General features: G+C 41.2%; 1 protein-coding gene across 1 annotated transcript in view; it reads left to right on the top strand.

Moving 5' to 3' along the window:
- Window positions 1-16847, top strand: part of LMTK2 (lemur tail kinase 2) — a 29868-nt gene extending 13021 nt beyond the window's left edge. Inside the window, exons 8-15 of the mRNA XM_088147768.1 lie at window positions 1563-1696; window positions 2912-2996; window positions 3889-4010; window positions 4647-4796; window positions 5533-8347; window positions 9701-9836; window positions 10154-10406; window positions 12259-16847. Of these exons, the coding sequence (XP_088003894.1) occupies window positions 1563-1696; window positions 2912-2996; window positions 3889-4010; window positions 4647-4796; window positions 5533-8347; window positions 9701-9836; window positions 10154-10406; window positions 12259-12283 (3720 nt within the window). The 3' untranslated portion in view covers window positions 12284-16847. The remainder of the gene's footprint in view (window positions 1-1562; window positions 1697-2911; window positions 2997-3888; window positions 4011-4646; window positions 4797-5532; window positions 8348-9700; window positions 9837-10153; window positions 10407-12258) is intronic.
- Window positions 16848-17054: the final 207 nt, after the last annotated feature.

The raw sequence follows: 17054 nt of genomic DNA, 5'->3' as shown, positions 1-17054 counted from the left end.
AGTTATGTTAAATTAATGCCTTTTTGAGATGCCCTGTTCAAACCATGACACTAAAGATGGCATGCATTAACTTGGCAAAGATCAGGAAGATGTCACCTTAAGCGCTCTGTAGCTAATTAACAAGGATTACTCGGAGCTGTTCCCGAGGGGGGCCTTACATCCTGTGGGATGCCAGTATCTGAAGCAAATACATCTTTCCCGTCTGCCCATCTCCCTATTTGCTAATGAAAAGAGAGCCTGTAATTAAATTAAAAAACACAGATGTCGCTGCATGCTGCACCTTGGGCATGATGCGTTAGGGCTGTGCCTTTAATCCAGAATTCATCTTTAGCAAAACAGACAGCTATTCCTGCATCGTACAAGTGCGAGGACAGCACATTAGAGGGCCGTGCGATGCTTCAAATTCAGTCTCCAGAAGATGCTGCGGAATGCGCAGGAGCGTCTATAGCTCCTTAAAGCAGTGCTATCTGTTCCTGGCATTGCATGCACTTGCTTTAAGGAGTCGCAGAGAAGTGCTCAGTTCATGCTCCAAAGCACCTTTTGGAGGCCACATCAAGGGCTGCCCTGCCTTAGGTGAGGTTTAGTTCTCAAGCTTGTCAAAAGACCGGCTGTGTATTTTGGTCTTGATGCATTTGGAGTCAAGGCACCTAGGAAAAGTAACTGGTTTTAAAAATGATTAGATGTACTTTAAACTTGTAATGATCCTTAATTCACAAACTGCAGCAAGTAATCTGGAAAAACCTATGACCTCCCCCCCCCGGAAAATAAAAAAAGTCTCTGGTTTTCTCTAGTGTTGTACTGCCCCCTAGTCAGTTCTGCTCAGTGCTTCATCCACCTTTCTAGCCAGCCTGATGTTTTTGCTAATGCCTTTTTGGCCCCTAGGAAATATTTTTTTTTTGGTTTTTCTGGACCTTGTTAATGTTTTAAGTCTTCAGACTGTTAAATATTGATAGGGTGCTTTTGCGGCTGGAATGCGTTGTTCTCTGTGGGTGTGTGTCGAAGCTTTTCTCTCCGCTGCAGGTTCTGCTTTCATCTACAGCACCGAACGGGTGTTATGAGATGTTTCTGGGTATAGTATTTCCATTTTAAGAAATTCAGGTTCCCAGAGAACTTCAGCAATTTTTGGGGAACTGACAAACATTGCAAAGCCCAAATATATGCTTTCTTTGCCCAACCGTCACAACTGCTGTCCATTCAACTTCTTTTTTTCTCTCTCAGCTCCTGATCCTTTCCTTTTTTCTCCCAGAGAAGAGTGGTGGACATACCTTTTCATCTTCCCATAAACTTAAGCCCTATGATTCATATCTAGCAGTGGAGTTTAACTGCTGGATGGCTTTAACAGAGGCCCAGCATGTCATTTGTGTGTCTTCTCTACGGCACCTTAAGGGACTTGAAATTTAATGACAGTGCTCTCTAAGTACCAGTTTATTTATAACTACTGCTAATAATGTTGTTGATGGACAAGTGCTAAACTATGTGTTTAGTTGCTGCTTCATTAAATACCTGTTAACTGCCATTGGCAGGAGACGCTGTTTATAAGCATTCTCAAATTTGTTTTACAGGGTGACCTAAAAACGTATCTTTGCAATGAGCAGGATAATATTAAAGGAGATTCTCAAATAATGCTGCTACAGAGGATGGCCTGTGAGATTGTGGCGGGACTTGTCATGATGCATAAACACAATTTTGTGCATGGGTAAGTCTTTAAACCCTGAATGCTGAGGTCGCTCCTTTATATTATAGCCAAGTATCGTGTCAGAGTTCTCATACTGAAATGCCCTAAAGTGAGAAGCTCATTAAATTCAGGAGCTCAGCCTTCTTCCTACTTTCCCAGAAAAATGAAAGGTGCTTGTTCACCTTTCCATTTGGGCTCCCATCTATAGGGTAGTGGCTAGTCTCATAAAGGGCACTTTTATTGTAAAACCTGGAATAAAATAAATGCTAGGGTGTTAGAGCAGGGTTTTCCAAGCTGTGCTCCATGGAAGTCTAGGCTTCATCAATAACATGATGGGTTCTGTGGGAGATTGGGGAGGAAAAAACCCAAAAAGTCCACTTGAACACATCTAGTTTTCTGTCACTAGAGCTTTGCCTCTTGATCAGTGGAAAACCCCTGTATTAGACTACATAACTGGGCTGCAGTTGGATCTTTGCTGTGGGTGAAAGTCTTCCCACTCGTGGCTGTCAGACTATTGTGTGGATTTCTTCTGAGGTTAACATGTACTTCTCATCATCTGTATCAGCCTTCCCTAATCTGGCACCATCCATATGTGCTGGGGCTATACTTCCCACCATTCCTAGCCATCAGGTTGGGAAACAGACTTAAGGTAGAGTTGAAGGACCAGATGGCATGATACCTTAAATCAGTGTTTCTCAACCTTGGCAACTTTAAGATGAGTAGACTACAACTCCCAGAATTCCACAGCCAGCAAGGCTGGCTGTGCAATTCTGGGAATTGAAGTCCACTCATCTTAAAGTTGCCAAGGTTGAGAAACACTGCCTTAAATAATATTGGCACTAAAAGAACCCTCTTCGGGGACCCCATCTGGGTTGGGGGATGTCCTTCCCTTCCTAAGCAGATTTCCCATATTCTGTAGCTGATGGTTGCTCCAGATGGTGCTGTTTGCTGAGATTGACCTAAGATCTCTGACTGAAAGGATACTGGTCAAGAAACAGAAAGTCTATTTGCAACACAATACTCTGATCATTCAGGTTTAAAATAGTGAGCCCAATATAATATTGAATGGCTGTTGCTATGGCACTTTAGCACCAAGCTGAATTTAAAGCTGAAATTTAGGGTAATGCTCTCAGAGATGCGCTTGGTAACATTAGCTGTGTTCTTGAATTTTCTCATTTGATCTTTTATTGAAATTTCTTTTATTCTCACTGCAATACTCTTCTGTTATTTTTCCAGTGATTTAGCTTTAAGAAATTGCTTCCTTACATCTGATTTAAATGTAAAAATTGGAGATTATGGAATAGGATTCAGTAGGTACAAGGTAAGTCAACACATTTAAAAGTGGTCAAATGTAAAAACGTGATTTTGACAGTCTGGGTTATTTATTTCAAGTGGGCTTCCTTGAGCTTGAGTTTAGTTAATTTGGTAAACATTAATCTCGAGAGTTACTTACAGCACTCCTTTTTATCTGTTTAAGTGATAAATTTAGTCATCCACTTTCATTCTAGACACACATTTGCAGGAATCTATATGGTTCCCTAAATTAAAGTTGTGACTTAGATCCAGCCTGATTCATGCTTACCATATGCATTCGTACCGGAAATAAAAATATTCATTTTTATTTATAGCCCTGTAACCCAATTGTTAGATGTTTCATGTAATACCCAATGCATTTACATTTGTACTGATGCTGACCTGCAAATAATTACTAGGAGTTGCCATGCTGGGCTAAACTACCCCTATCCTACTCTTCCTCTATCCATGCCACTTCGGCTTTCCTGTCGTGGGTGTATCTTTCAGGCCAGTATTGACTCAGAGCAATGTTAGGGAGGGCATGCAAATACACCCCCTCCAATTCTCATCATGTCTGGATGCAGCTTAATGAGGCTGGTGCATTTTCCTTTAGGGGAGAAAGATTTTCCATGTTGCTTGCCTCTGAAGATCACATTCCAGAAAATGTGAAGAGAATACAGTGTGCCCCATAACATTTCCCATCTCATTTTTTCACTGTTTCCAATATTCTTGTGCTGCTCTTTCAGTTCTGCAAAAATCCGGGAAGGGATTTCTCATTCCTAAGACATTTTCTAGTAGTGGAAAGGATTCTTATTTAATAGATCCATGGGAGGGTTTAACTAAACAAAATGAAAGACAGTTAATTGCATTTGATATGGCCTTCTCTGAAGTCTTGGCTTTTGAATTTCCATTTATGCTAGGAAGATTATATTGAAACGGATGAAAATAAACTTGTACCTCTTCGCTGGACTGCCCCGGAGCTGGTGACAAGCTTTCAGGATCGCCTGTTAACAGCAGAGCAAACCAAGTACAGTAACATCTGGTAGGAAAACCCCAACGACATGTCTCAGCCAAAAGTTGTAATGAGGGAGGAGGGAAAGTGTGGATTCATAGATCACAAAATCAACTGGATGATTCCATAAGATGACATTCGTGATCCCAGTAGCTCTACCTTATTTGTCACTCCATCCTGAGGATAAAAATTTGCCTGAATTCCAGACACTGATAACCAAACAAAATAAAACCTACACTGTAAACAAAATGCCCCTCCTATGACAAGCCGGAAGGGCATCATTTTCATCCAGTCAGACCAATTAATTTTCTCCCCAGGGTTATATTTAAAAACTTAGAAACTGTCTACAGTACAGCTTTCTGTGATACAGAGAGGCAAGACATGAGTTTGCTCCTAAAGCGGGTTCCAACCTCGTCTCTAATTCACTGTTTCTCAACCTTGGCCTCTTGAAAATGTATGGGCTTCAACTCCCAGAATTCCCCAGCTAGCCATGCTGGCTGGGGAATTCTGGGAGTTGAAGTCCACACATCTTCAAGGGGCCAAGGTTGAGAAACACTGCTCTAATAGTAAATCCACTGAAAAACTGATCCGTGAGAAGCAAAAGGGTTGGCATTCCTTTAGCCCTGTTTTGATCTGACATCTTACTGAAGTCTTCCCTTTTCGCAGGGCCCTGGGAGTGACATTGTGGGAACTTTTCAACAGTGCTGCAAAGCCTTATTCTGATCTCTCCAATGAAGAGGTTTTGACGCAGGTCATAAAAGAAAAACGGACCAAGCTCTCAGAACCACAATTCGAGCAGCCATATTCTGATAGATGGTAAAAACACCAAGTTTTTGTCTTTCAGTCGAGCTCTATTATAAAATAAGAGTTGGGGGAAAGAGTTTCAAAATGCTCAGTGCTCAAAAAGCTTCAGGTGTTTTTTTAGCCTACAAAATGAGAGGTCAGTGCTGACTTGAAGAAAGAAACGCTGAGGAAGGAGGAGTTGGGACACATCCCTCTGACCACACAGGAGGTTATGAATTGCAATTTAAAATTTGCCTTGCTTTAATGTACCAAAAAGACAGAGAGATAGAAGAAAAATCAGAAAAAGAAAACAACAAAAACATTGTGAGAGAGAGGTGTGTGCGTGTGTATTTGTTTGAGTTTTGCACATTAATTGAACAGCAGCCCAGAATGGTTTAGTTCATGCCGGGTAAGTAATGTTTTATAATTGGGACCATGTCTTAACCCAACCCAAAATAAAATTAAGGTGGGCTTTAAGGACTCACGGAGGCTTAACACAGCTACTTTATTGAGCTTTATGTTTTCTTAAAAAGAAAACCTCAAATCATAGTTCTGAATTTCAGCATTGAGATCAGGGCCATTTGCAGATTGTCCCTCCTGAGGTTCAGGTTTAGTGCTCTCTGACTTGAAATCTCCAGAGTTAGTCAAAGAATAAAAACTTTTCAGGTAAATCATTTTGAAAAACAAGGGTACTTTAGAAAACTGTTGAAAGAACTCTTGATCTGAAATATGTTCTGTTATAAACAGTACTGAAATCTTGTTCTTACAGGTATGAAGTTCTGCAGTTCTGTTGGCTGTCTCCAGAAAAGCGAGCAACGGCAGAGGAAGTAGAGAAGCTTTTAATCTATCTCTGCTTGCAAAGTCAAAGGGATTCTGTAATTGATCCTGAACAGTGGGATGATCTCAAGCCGAACATTTCAAACAGAGAACCCTTGGGTAATTCTGCGTTTCCAATCCTGGATCATTTCACTGGCAGCAGATTTGGTCGTGAGATGGAAGAAGTTCTCACGGTAACCGAAACAAGTCGAGGGCTCAATTTTGAATACATCTGGGAGGCAGCCAAACATGACCATTTTGAATGTAACCAGTCAAATCCTGTTGAAGGGAAGACTTACACAAGCATCTTCTTCCCAGTGGAAGTGTTTGAGAACACACTGACAGAGCAAGGGCCTGGAGCTCAGGTTGAAAGTGGACAGGAAATGTCCCTACATGTGCCTGGAGAACTTCCTGTGTTTAATGCCCATAAGCCTTCTCTTGGAAGTGATTATTACATCCAGTTAGAAGAGAAGAATGGAGGCATTAGTAGTGTAAACCTTGACCACCAGGCTGCTGTATTGACAACAGAAGTGGACAACTCTGAAGTTCTGAAAGACAAAAATTCTCATGTTGTGGTTCTAGGGCACTTTGCTGCTGAATCTACTACAGATGAGGATATTTTCTCTTATAATACAGATCCCAAGGAAGAGAATTTGCACAAGGTTGGCCCTGTTAGCCCTTCCCAAAATATATTTAGTGGCATTGCCAAAAATGAACAGTTGGCAAATGTGTTCGGTAGACTTGATTTAGCTGATATTAATGATATTCATGTGGAGCTTGAAGCAGTTTCATGCTCAGATCCTGAGGAATCTACCGATGATCTGGCCAAGAAGGAAAGTTCCCCACTCACTTCTCAAAATGAAGCTGTTTATCTGCAGGAGAATACCTCACAGGATTCTGAACTTAGCTTACTGACTTTAGAGGAGCTATCTGATAACTTTCTTTTTCTTCAGGAGAAGAATTTATTAAAGCGGACAGCGAGTAAAGAAGATGGTAGTGATCTCAGAAGAGCACATGACCAAACAAATAAATTAGAGCCACCAAATACGAACTCTTTGGGAGCTGAACGTAATATTAGTGGAAATGCTCATGACACTAAAGATGAGCTGCTTGTGCGAATAGGGCCACATCAAAGTACCCTCGTGCAGAGTCAGATGCTTTCTAGTTCACCTGTGATAGATAAGCAGCTCCTGTTCTCTTTATCCAGCACTGAAAAAAAACTTTCTAACATAGAGGTTGAAGATAACTCTACCCACAGTATTGCTGCCTCTTACCTTGGAATGGAACAAGTCTCTGAACTTGGTTCAACTGATATCCAATCCACAAATGTCAAAAACCAGACTGATGGGATCAGCTCCTGTCATGGTGTTGCACTCAATGCTCAAGAAGAACAACAGAAAAATAAACAGGAACTTAGACACAGTAGTAACTCTTGGGAGTTGACCCATGATTTAAACTCTAAATCAGAACAAGATAATGCCTATGTTCTAGAGCAAAGTGATAGAACTTCTCAAGTTCAGAGGTATGACACAGAAGCTCTTCCCACAGATCGTATGAGTCATGACAGTCTACTAGAAGACAGTTTATCAATTTCAACCCAGAGCCTGGGGCAACTGGTAGATACACCAGATTCATTTGATGCATTAGATGTTAATGAAGTTTTAGAATCCTTTGAACCAGAGAGTCCCCAGAAATTTTTGCCACCTGATAAACCTGCTGATAGTGGCTATGAAACTGAAAATCTAGAATCTCCTGAATGGACTTCACATCTTGTTGGCAGCAATTCTAACGAATCTGCTTTATCTAGTGCTGGTGGTGATCTCTTACATGATAACCCCATGATAATTGTGTCAGCAGATGTAAATTCTTATGCAGACACAACAAATATCAAGGATAAGTTTGAAAAACCCACTAAAACAACTTTTGAGGGCATCCATAATTCATATAGAGATTCAGCCTATTTTTCTGATAATGATTCTGAGATAGATAAGAAATCTGAGATTATGAATCCATCAAAAGAGCCAACAGTATTAACAAAGGACAACACTGATTCTTTTGAAATGGAAAATACTGGGAATACACAAAATCATTTAAGTGGCAATCAAATAGTTAATTATCAGTTCACCAATAACTTGACCTCACAGCTGGATGTAGATGGAAAAGTAGAGGACCGTGAGTCTCATAAAACAAAGCAGGAGTGGCACCATAAAACTGATGATACAACTTTGTTGCCACCTGTTACTGACTTAGAACATATAGATGAAGATGAAATATATGAGGATTTCCCCAAAAGTGTATCTTGCACAGGCACCAGTACAGCAGATTTTTTTCCTGAGGGTGATTTAAAGGTTATGCCAAACTTGTATGGTCCTTCTGAAGTCTTTGAAAAATCCATATTGTGTCACCTTGAAGGCCATAAGTTAAAAGAACCAGATATTGAAGGAAAGTATCTTGGTAAACTTGATGTTTCTGGGATGCTGGATCTCTCATTAGATGAAGATGATGCTGATGAGGAAGATGGAAACAGCGATGATTCTGAGGATGATATGAAAACTTTCCATCTTCACGGGCTTAGCTCTGACAGTGATGAGGAAATTATGCATCAAGTGCCAGAAATCCTAAGTGATGGAAATGATGGAAGATATCTAAGGAGCTTGCTGAAACATCCAAAGCAATACAGGGAGAATAATCCTACTGAAACCTTTCAGAAGAACGAAAGAAAAGCAGTAACATTCTTTGATGATGTCACTGTATATCTTTTTGATCAGGTATCTGGTTTTTTTTAATACTTGGATTTGAGAATAGACTTCAAAAAATGGTCACTTCCTTCTCTGGTTAGGTAAGGCAGAAGGAAGTGTATGTCCTGTGTAAAGATGACAGATTAGGCTCTACACTAGATGGCAGCCACTGTTTGTTCCCATGGCAGTTAGTAGTAGAGTGGGCACACTCAGTGCTACATCATTAGCCTGGCTTGGTGTGACATCCAAGTACAGTCAGTGATGGAGTTCATGTCCACCAAAGGTGACAGTGAGCAGAGGGGAGAAGTCAGGGCACCAACAGCATAATCTTGGAGAAGCATTTGAGATGCCATTGTTTCTACAAAACATTGTTTCCCAAACAGACTTGAAAAGCTATATCTTGCTATGTGATAGAATTACTGTATTCGTATGCAAGAAACCTGTGTGTTGCACTGTCATTTTAAGTTATGTGATAAGACAAGGATGTGTGGCTAAGATGCTGGTCTAGAAACAAGGAGATGGTGAGTTCTAGGCCTGCCTTAGGCATGAAAGCTGGCTGGGTGACTTTGGGCCAGTCACTTTCTCTCAGCCCAAGCCACCTCATTGAGTTGTTGTTGTGGGGCGAATAGGAGACCGGAAGATTAGGTGTTTGCCAATATATATAAAAGGTGGAATAATAGCAGCAGCAGCAGCAGCAGCACCATAAAGCGCATTAGGTTCAATATGTTAGCAGATTGGGGAAATCTGTGCCCTTCCATATTATGTCAAACATGGGGAAATATAGGTAACTAAAGGTGACTAAATTAATTTTCCTGCCTAGTGGCTATTCATCATGACCTTTTGTTAACAGGATGAATGTAATTTTTTATGATTGTGCAGGGTTCTCTCTACTCCGAATTATACCAGTAAAGAGAAATTAAGCAAAGAAACCACAGGAGGCTTAAAACAAAATTGGTGGCCACGATATCCTCGTGTAATTACATAATCCATTTAGTTTGTGTGTAGTTGTGTAGAGTCAGAAGGATATGTGTGTGTGCTGCCTCTCTTTGAAAATAGGTGACCTGCCTTACAGAATTCCAAGGTTGCACCACTAGTTTTCAGTTCTGCAATGAGATACCGCAATTTCCTACGTTCTGGGAGGGCAGTTCAGCACAGCCAGGGTAGATCTTTTGTGAGAATGAGTTTGGGTTGGCTTGCCAAGCTACGGAGACTTCCTCAGGTGTAAAGTATTTCAGGTAATAGCCAAAATATTGAATTATGCTTACCTTTGTTCTATCCATCACACTTCAAGATTTGTTGCCAGAAGAGATGGCGAAATGTATGTTGATTTTTATAGCTGCATGGCGGTAGAAGCTAGCTGCATTTCTTTCGTTACCTTTTTAGGAAACACCAACGAAAGAACTGGGAAACCGTGCTGCTGAATCAAACCATTCCAACTCTAGTCACACTCCTGCTCTTGCTTCCAGTTTTGGTTACTTGAATAAATTTTCAAATTCAGAAAGCTCTACAGATGAAGAAGGTACTTTTTAAAATATTTATTTATTTATTTATTTATCAATCAAATTTGTCACCACCCATTTTGTTTAAAAAGAGACTCTGGGCGTTTTATTATTTAATCTCTGAGTGACTCCAAGTGTCTTTAGCAAATAAAGCTTACAAAATTAAGATCTGTGGTTTCCTAACCAAAATGCACCATCTAGATCAGGGCATTTTAAAACCGTGCTCTTGATTTGGGGCATCCTTGGTAGGGAAGAGCCCTTAGTTTCGATGAGTTTTTATGGACAATAGATTTTCCTCTTCATTGTTTGAAATGCCTGTGTGATGTGCTTGTCCTAGGAGGAGGTTTTGAGTGGGACGATGATTTTCCTTCTCCGGGGCCCTCCATGATCTTAAAGGCAGCAAGCAGCCTCATCAGCTCCAAGCCTTCTCTTCAGACCTCAAAGTACCTCTCCCCTCCACCACCACCCCGAAGCCCTGAGCAGGACTGGTCCCACCCATTACCTTACTCCAGGTTCTCTATCTCACCGGCAAACATCGCAAGCTTTTCGCTCACTCACCTTACAGATTCTGATATTGAACAAGGAGGCAAGTATTTTCTTTCAGCCCGTGGATTTGCTGCTGCTGACAAGCAGAAGCTTTCTGTAGGTTTAGGGAGACTGGTCTCATGCCTTCTTGGTGATGGCCCCTCTCCTTTAAACAATTTATCCTGGATATCTGGACCCTCTTTGCCACAGTTTAGGAGAGCTGTGAAAACAGGTCTCTTCCAAAAGGCACTGGGGCATGAGGAAGATCACGCTACCCCAAATGGTGACTCATTGGACTGAAGGGTTATAATTAGATTAACTGATTTTTGTTTTTCATCATCTGATGCTAACCCAGCAAGCTGCTCAGGGATTGTGGAAACTGATTGGTATATGAGTCATCATACAACATAAATCATGGTTCCCAATCTTTTCTATGCCCCACAGCCCTAGGAAATGTTTGATTAATGTTCGCACCCCTTACAAAGGTAATACCACATTTGAAGATGCAGAAGCCTAATTTTTAATATGGGTGAACAAACTGAACTTTAAAACATAAGCTTTTAACTCAGTGCATAAAATTGTTGCACCCCCTGAAATTCCATCTCACACCCCGATCTTAGGTGTCTGGAAAGCACTATATTTGGGAAAGATGTTAAAGTTCCCCTACAGGAAGTTACTCCATTCAACTGAACCTCAGCTAACATTCAAATCCAATCAAATCTTTATTATAGTCATTGACCAGCATAAGGAGGGTGGAGTACCGTCAATTAAAAAGAATAGAAGATACATCAGAGTCTTAAAAAAAATTATGAAAAGCTGGAAGGTATTAAAACAAAAAGTATATATAAAAGCCTATAAGAATCTAAGAAGAGGTAGGAGCACAGGATAGGTGTAGGGGAGCATAAAAGGTTACAGCTAACCTTGTACATTTGGGGTTCTGTTCTGAGATCAGAGCATTTATTTTCCATCACAAATGTTCGTTCTTTGTGGCTCTTGAGTTTGTCACCCTTCAGACCTTGTCACCATGCGGGGGAAGCCCCCTTGCAGTTTGGGGCCAAGTGGAAGAGAGAGGAGGAGGCAGCTCAAGGAGGTTCACCAGATTGTTCTCCCGCCAGTGTTCTGGAAGCGTCAAATCCCAAGATAGATCCGTTCATCTCAAAGAGTCCCAGCTGCATTTAAAACACAAGCCTCTACTTGCTCTTAGTTTCAACTCCTACCAGCCCTAGTAGCACGGCTGAGATGTTTGGAACTGGGATCCGGCATGATCTTGAGAGTCAGGAGTTTTCTACACTTAGATCAAGCAGGCTAAAATAAGCAGGTTTCTCATTGGATCGTTTTATTTTATTTTTCTTTAAATCATGGAGCTAGGACATACTTTGGCCATGCAGATGCCCTGGTACTTGGTGTTTGGGTGTGAGTTCCCATTCCTTAGAGAAACGCTGTTTGCACTTGCGTTTGGGTGCTGATTAGATAACCTTCTTTGCTTGTTTTAGCCAGTAACGCCGGCGTTCGAGATAGGGCAACTTTCTTTTATGTCCTAAATGGTGACATTGAAGTGTGCGATTTAGACAGTTGTGCTTGGGAGACTTGCAGGTGTGCCCGCGTTGTGGATTTTGCAATAGGAGATGGAGAACAACGCCTGGAACATCAGAATCCCCCTTCCAAGGGAAGGAAAAAATGGACTCCAACCTCTGCAGAAACTATCGTAACGTCCATATGGAGCGGGTACCTGCAGCACACCTCTTGTGCCTGTTCTCTTAAAGACTCTCCCACTTTCATTTCAACTGAGCTGGTCTGCCACAAAATACCCCAACAAATTAGGCCTCAAAAAATCTGCAGAGTTTAGAGCGTCCTTTGGCAAGCAGAATATCCCAAGTATTTTCCCCATTGTAATAACTTTGTTTCTTCAACAGGGAGCAGTGAAGATGGAGAAAAAGATTAAGAACTGAAGCTTCACCCCGTCCGTCCTCATGGTTGTAGGGAATACCTCTGCTTTGGGCTAAGAGCCTTTTCAAAAAAGTTGCACCTGAAGACGAAGTTCTGCTGAAGTCCTTCAATCAAGTGGCTGGCAAAACGACTGAGGGAACACCCAGTCAGGACCAGAATTTGGAGTGGATGTATTTCACAGTGTACTATTTTTGAAAGCTGGTGCATTTTGCATTTCCTCTTAAAAAAAACCCAGACCTCCCTATGCTAGCTCTCTCCCAGTACTTGAAGTATCCTCCAGATGATTTGTACCACAGTGATGTTCTGATTTATATATAGGATTGTAACATACTTTCTTTGGGGTAACCATGTATTTATCTGTATGAATGTGTAAAATTGTATATAGCTGAGCTGAAGCTGACTACATTCCTTGATCTGGCTGTTGTGTAGCAAGCCATATTTTGCAGGTTTTGCTCATTGCTTAGCTGTAGGTGTGCTAGTTGTAGCCTCGCCAAGTCCCTTTGCACTGTACAAAGCCATTCTGGACCAAGGGGAATCATCGTTCTGGCTCATTTAAGTTGGTTTCCTTTTACTCCTTGTGTGTCTCTTTCCACACAATCTACTTGTCAGAATGTACAGAACTTGAGTCTTCCAGTTATTATTTTCCTTTTAAGGATTTCTGCAACTTCGTGTGTTCTTCATGCTTCTAAAAGGCCAACTCACTTTGGGAGAGAAAGGAGGGTAATTCTCATTTGCAATTAACAGGGGTTGATGGATTGACTTTTTTATTTGTAGTTGGCTAAAAATGGTGGTGGTGGGGTACTGGTTTTTGGGTTTTCCTTGCTTTTTCTAGGACAAAGTCTCTGGGATTTTGTTTAATATGTGTGTTTGTGGTATGCCTGTGTGCATCCTTGTCCCAGTGATGTTCTTGGTTATTGGGCAAGGTCTAGTATTGTTCATATCATCTTCAGGGATCTGTCAACATTTCTGGTAGGCAATCTGATAGAAGATTGCTTCACTTCTGCCGTTAGTGATCTTTCTTTTTGAAGTCAGGTACCTGTAAAAAATAGAAGCTTTAATAAGTTTGGGCTCTTTGGGTCTTCCTGGGTGTCCTGGTTCTCAAGCATGAGTGTGTGTCACAACAAGCTTCATGACTGATGTAAATGGGACTTCCTGTAGGTTTTCTCCCATACAAGTTCTCAAAATAATTGTCTCAAAGTCTTTAAGGATGCAAGCTGCAACTTATGGACTAAAAGGCAGTTACTTCATTAAACCCAGTTGTTCTAGCCTGCTTAAAGGAACTTTTCTGAGCTCCAGCCCTCTTCATATAGACCTATCCTGAACATTCTTAAAATAGAAGGCTCTGGCCACATTGTGTGGGCAAATAGCTTTGCTTCTCAGTAAAATGGTTCTCTTTTACTTACCTCATTTTAAAAATAAGCATTTGAGCTATTATGCATATTTTGCACCCATAGTTTGGTACAGGAAGAACATGTTTGCAACCCTATTTGTAAAGCTGTTGGGCTATCCTACAAAATGTTCTGCTTAAAGGATGAGTTTTTGAGAACTTCTTGGAATAGAATGAAAAAAATACTATAGGAAAGAATGGGGGGAAGCATGGGTGTTTTTAAGCCTTCATCTAGATTAGCTCTTGGAAGCTGCGTGAAGGACAGGAACAGTCATGCATGAAATATGCCAGGGAGTGGTAGAGCATTGATGTGTAAGGATCTGAAGAACTCTGAAGAACAGTAGCATCTTGAGAAATGCTTTTGCTTCATGTGCTTAGCTTCACCACCTGCCCAGATGCCTTATGGAGCTCTGCTCTTATGTGGCTGTTCTTGACAGACCCAACATCTGCACGCACTGCATTCCTTCTTAACTGACAGCCTTGGATCTGGCCTTCTTTACTCTTTGAGAATCTGGAGTCTGAAGTGAAACCTCTTCTGAGATAAATTCAGCTGTGCCCATCTCTTTCATAATGTGATTTATATATGTAAACACACACACACACGAGAACTCAAAAGCGAGCATTCTCAACTCTCTGTTGGGTTGCATGGCTGCAAGCCTCCACCCCGACCTTGTGCATTAGGAATTTGGACATTGTTTATGGCAGCTGTCCCCAGTGGCGCCCTTTAAATACATTAGATGAATGCTCCCTTCAGGGCAGAAGACATCTAAATGGTGAAGACCAGTCGGTGGGGTTGAGTGAAATGAGTGTTAGCATTCCCTTCATTCTGGAGTCTGCATTTGAATTTTGGAATTAGCTCTGGCCCAACATGCCTACCCATGTCAGGGTTTTCTCCCCGTTCTTGGGGCTTCTCCCTGTTCCCTTTCACCTCACCTCACCTCACCTCACCTCACCTCACCTCACCTCACCTCACTTCACTTTAATCCTGCGTCTAAACTGTCATATGAATTGCAAACTCCTATTTTTGGACAGGCCCAGGGCATATCTGTCTCATTGAAAAGGCAGCGTTCTGGATACATCATGCCCCAGGCTGAGCCAGAAATGTTTTCCTTGTGCGCAAAATACACATGCATCTTTTTAGGCACTGCAGCTTTTAATATGTGAGCCATTGAAAACCCCACATTAGCTTTTCTTTAGCTGAGGTAGAATCCTCAGCTTCCCAAATCCAGGCCAAGTTGTCCAGGTTTCTTAATGGATTCCTAAAGGTTGATTTATGTATAGTTGTGGTTATATCTTTTCACTGAGTTGAGGCCCCTGTATTTTTTTGCATTATAAATTCCCTGATGACCTGGCCAGGTTTGGAGAATTGGGGCAGGTTAGAGTTTGGTGTGTTGCTTGTTCTGTGTAGCGTTATTTCTGTTTTCTGTAGAGCTTGTTTTTATCAAAGCTAGCAGATGTCCAAGTCCCAGAAGTGGCCTGTGGCAGCCTGAGGTCAACCGTGGTCCTCCTGCTTTAGAGACTTAGAGTTGCTGCTTCTCTGTCCTTTTTCTCTCACCTCAACCCAGCCCCTCAGTATGGGACCTGTGCATTTGAACTTCTGAATGCTAGGCTGAAACTTCGCAGAGGTCTACGTTTGTCTGTGTATATGTGTATATTTACCAACGTAGAGATGATTGACTAAGGAAGTTTTATGTTGGGACATCCGGCCCATTGTGAAGCTTTGGAAGGCAGTTGAGCCTGGCCAGATGTTTTCTGCAGCCTCAACGGTCTCTCAGTCCTAGTTTCTGAGGTTCTGCAGGATAACCGAGGGGAGCAATGCAGGCACTCGTGGTGGCCATTTGCACTAAAATGTATAGGTGACCAGGAGCTCAGGAGCATTGCAACAGGGCTTTTGTTGGCCTGGTGCCAGGCTGGAGTGAGTGGGTGAGAAGAAACAAATAGCATCAACCAGAATGTCTTTACAGTACCCAATTCTCTTACATAGGAGAATGTTTATTTGCAGCATAGCCGCTGTTAGAGCAGTGTTTCTCAACTTTGGCAACTTTAAGACGGGTGGACTTCAACCTGGGGAAGGCTGGCTGGGGAATTCTAGGAGTTGAAGTCCACCCATCTTAAAGTTGCCAAGGTTGAGAAACACTGTGTTAGAGTGATCCATAAGCGATCCATTTCAGGAAGGATAGTAAGCTCTCAAGATGAACCAGTCTGTCAACCCTTTCTGGAATGAACTAGTAGCAGTAATGGAGATTACCGTTCTTCTAGAAGGCCACCATCTTTGGGAAGGCTGGCCTAGTCTTTGTAGTTAGGCTTTTAATGGCTAAATCATTTCCAAGTTCCGTTCTTTATAAAAGCTGCTGCTTTTTTTGGAAATGAAAAGTTTCTTTTTAAAAAAAAAATCTTTGACACTAACAAAAGCTATTCATGCGTACATTTTAAACACTATTTTAGATTGATTTGTGTGTCTCTTTTGTTTTTCCTTTTTTTGAGAGAGCCAACTCTGGAGGTTTTTGTAGAGAGAAACGATTACATGCTTGGCTAAAATTTTATGGGGGGCAAAGTGGCTATTTAGATTGGAAAGAACCGGAAATATGACTGCTTTGGGAGAAATAGCCTCAACAATAAGGACAGAGGGCGAAGAAAAGAATAACCTCAGCTTTAATTTGTATAAACTATCCATTTCTAAAGAGGAAAAAATCAAGATGTCTTTAAGGAAGTATTGCAGAGGAAACACATTCGATGGAGAGCAGATAACGTGTTCTGTTCCACAGCCTGGTTTTTATTTTATTTTATTTTATTTTTATTCAGTTAAAACTTGAACGAATTTAAGATGTCCAGTTCTGTTTAACAATTTGTCTGTTCTTGCACAGTGGTGGGTAATGGTAAAGCAGTTTCAATTATGTGTACATACGACGTTTTACTCTATTTGTACATGAGGAAATTTATGTAACAAAATCATAGGGGAGAAATTTTCCGATTGGGATTTAATGCAGCTCTGAGGTTCGTGGCAATATGCTAGCTAATTAAATTCCAGGTCGAATTTATCCTTAAACTGTGTAAATTTTAAAACTGTAAGATTTCTACTGTATATTGATCATGCATAGTGTGATCCAAGGCTGCTTGTAATTTAAAGAATCTTATTTAATATTCAAAATAAAATAAAGCTATATATTTATAAGCCTGGAATCGGATGTTCCTTCTGTTTTGATACATTCCGTGGCACGAGGTGTCATTGATTGCTCGATTGATTAGGTGCCATCAGGTCGTTTTCGACACCTAGCGACCACACAAATATTCTCCATGAAAGGTGCCATTTAAAGAGGGTTAAATGTCCCCGTAGATTGTATTGTCTTCTGCACTTTGGGTTGTTAGTCTAGGAAGCTCT

The sequence above is a fragment of the Python bivittatus genome, unplaced genomic scaffold (assembly GCF_059951505.1).
Source record: "Python bivittatus isolate LINGU-HERP-01145 unplaced genomic scaffold, Pbiv_v1 ctg000560_np1212, whole genome shotgun sequence".
NCBI classification, from domain to species: domain Eukaryota; kingdom Metazoa; phylum Chordata; class Lepidosauria; order Squamata; family Pythonidae; genus Python; species Python bivittatus.
This window is presented reverse-complemented; position numbering and strand designations above follow the sequence as displayed.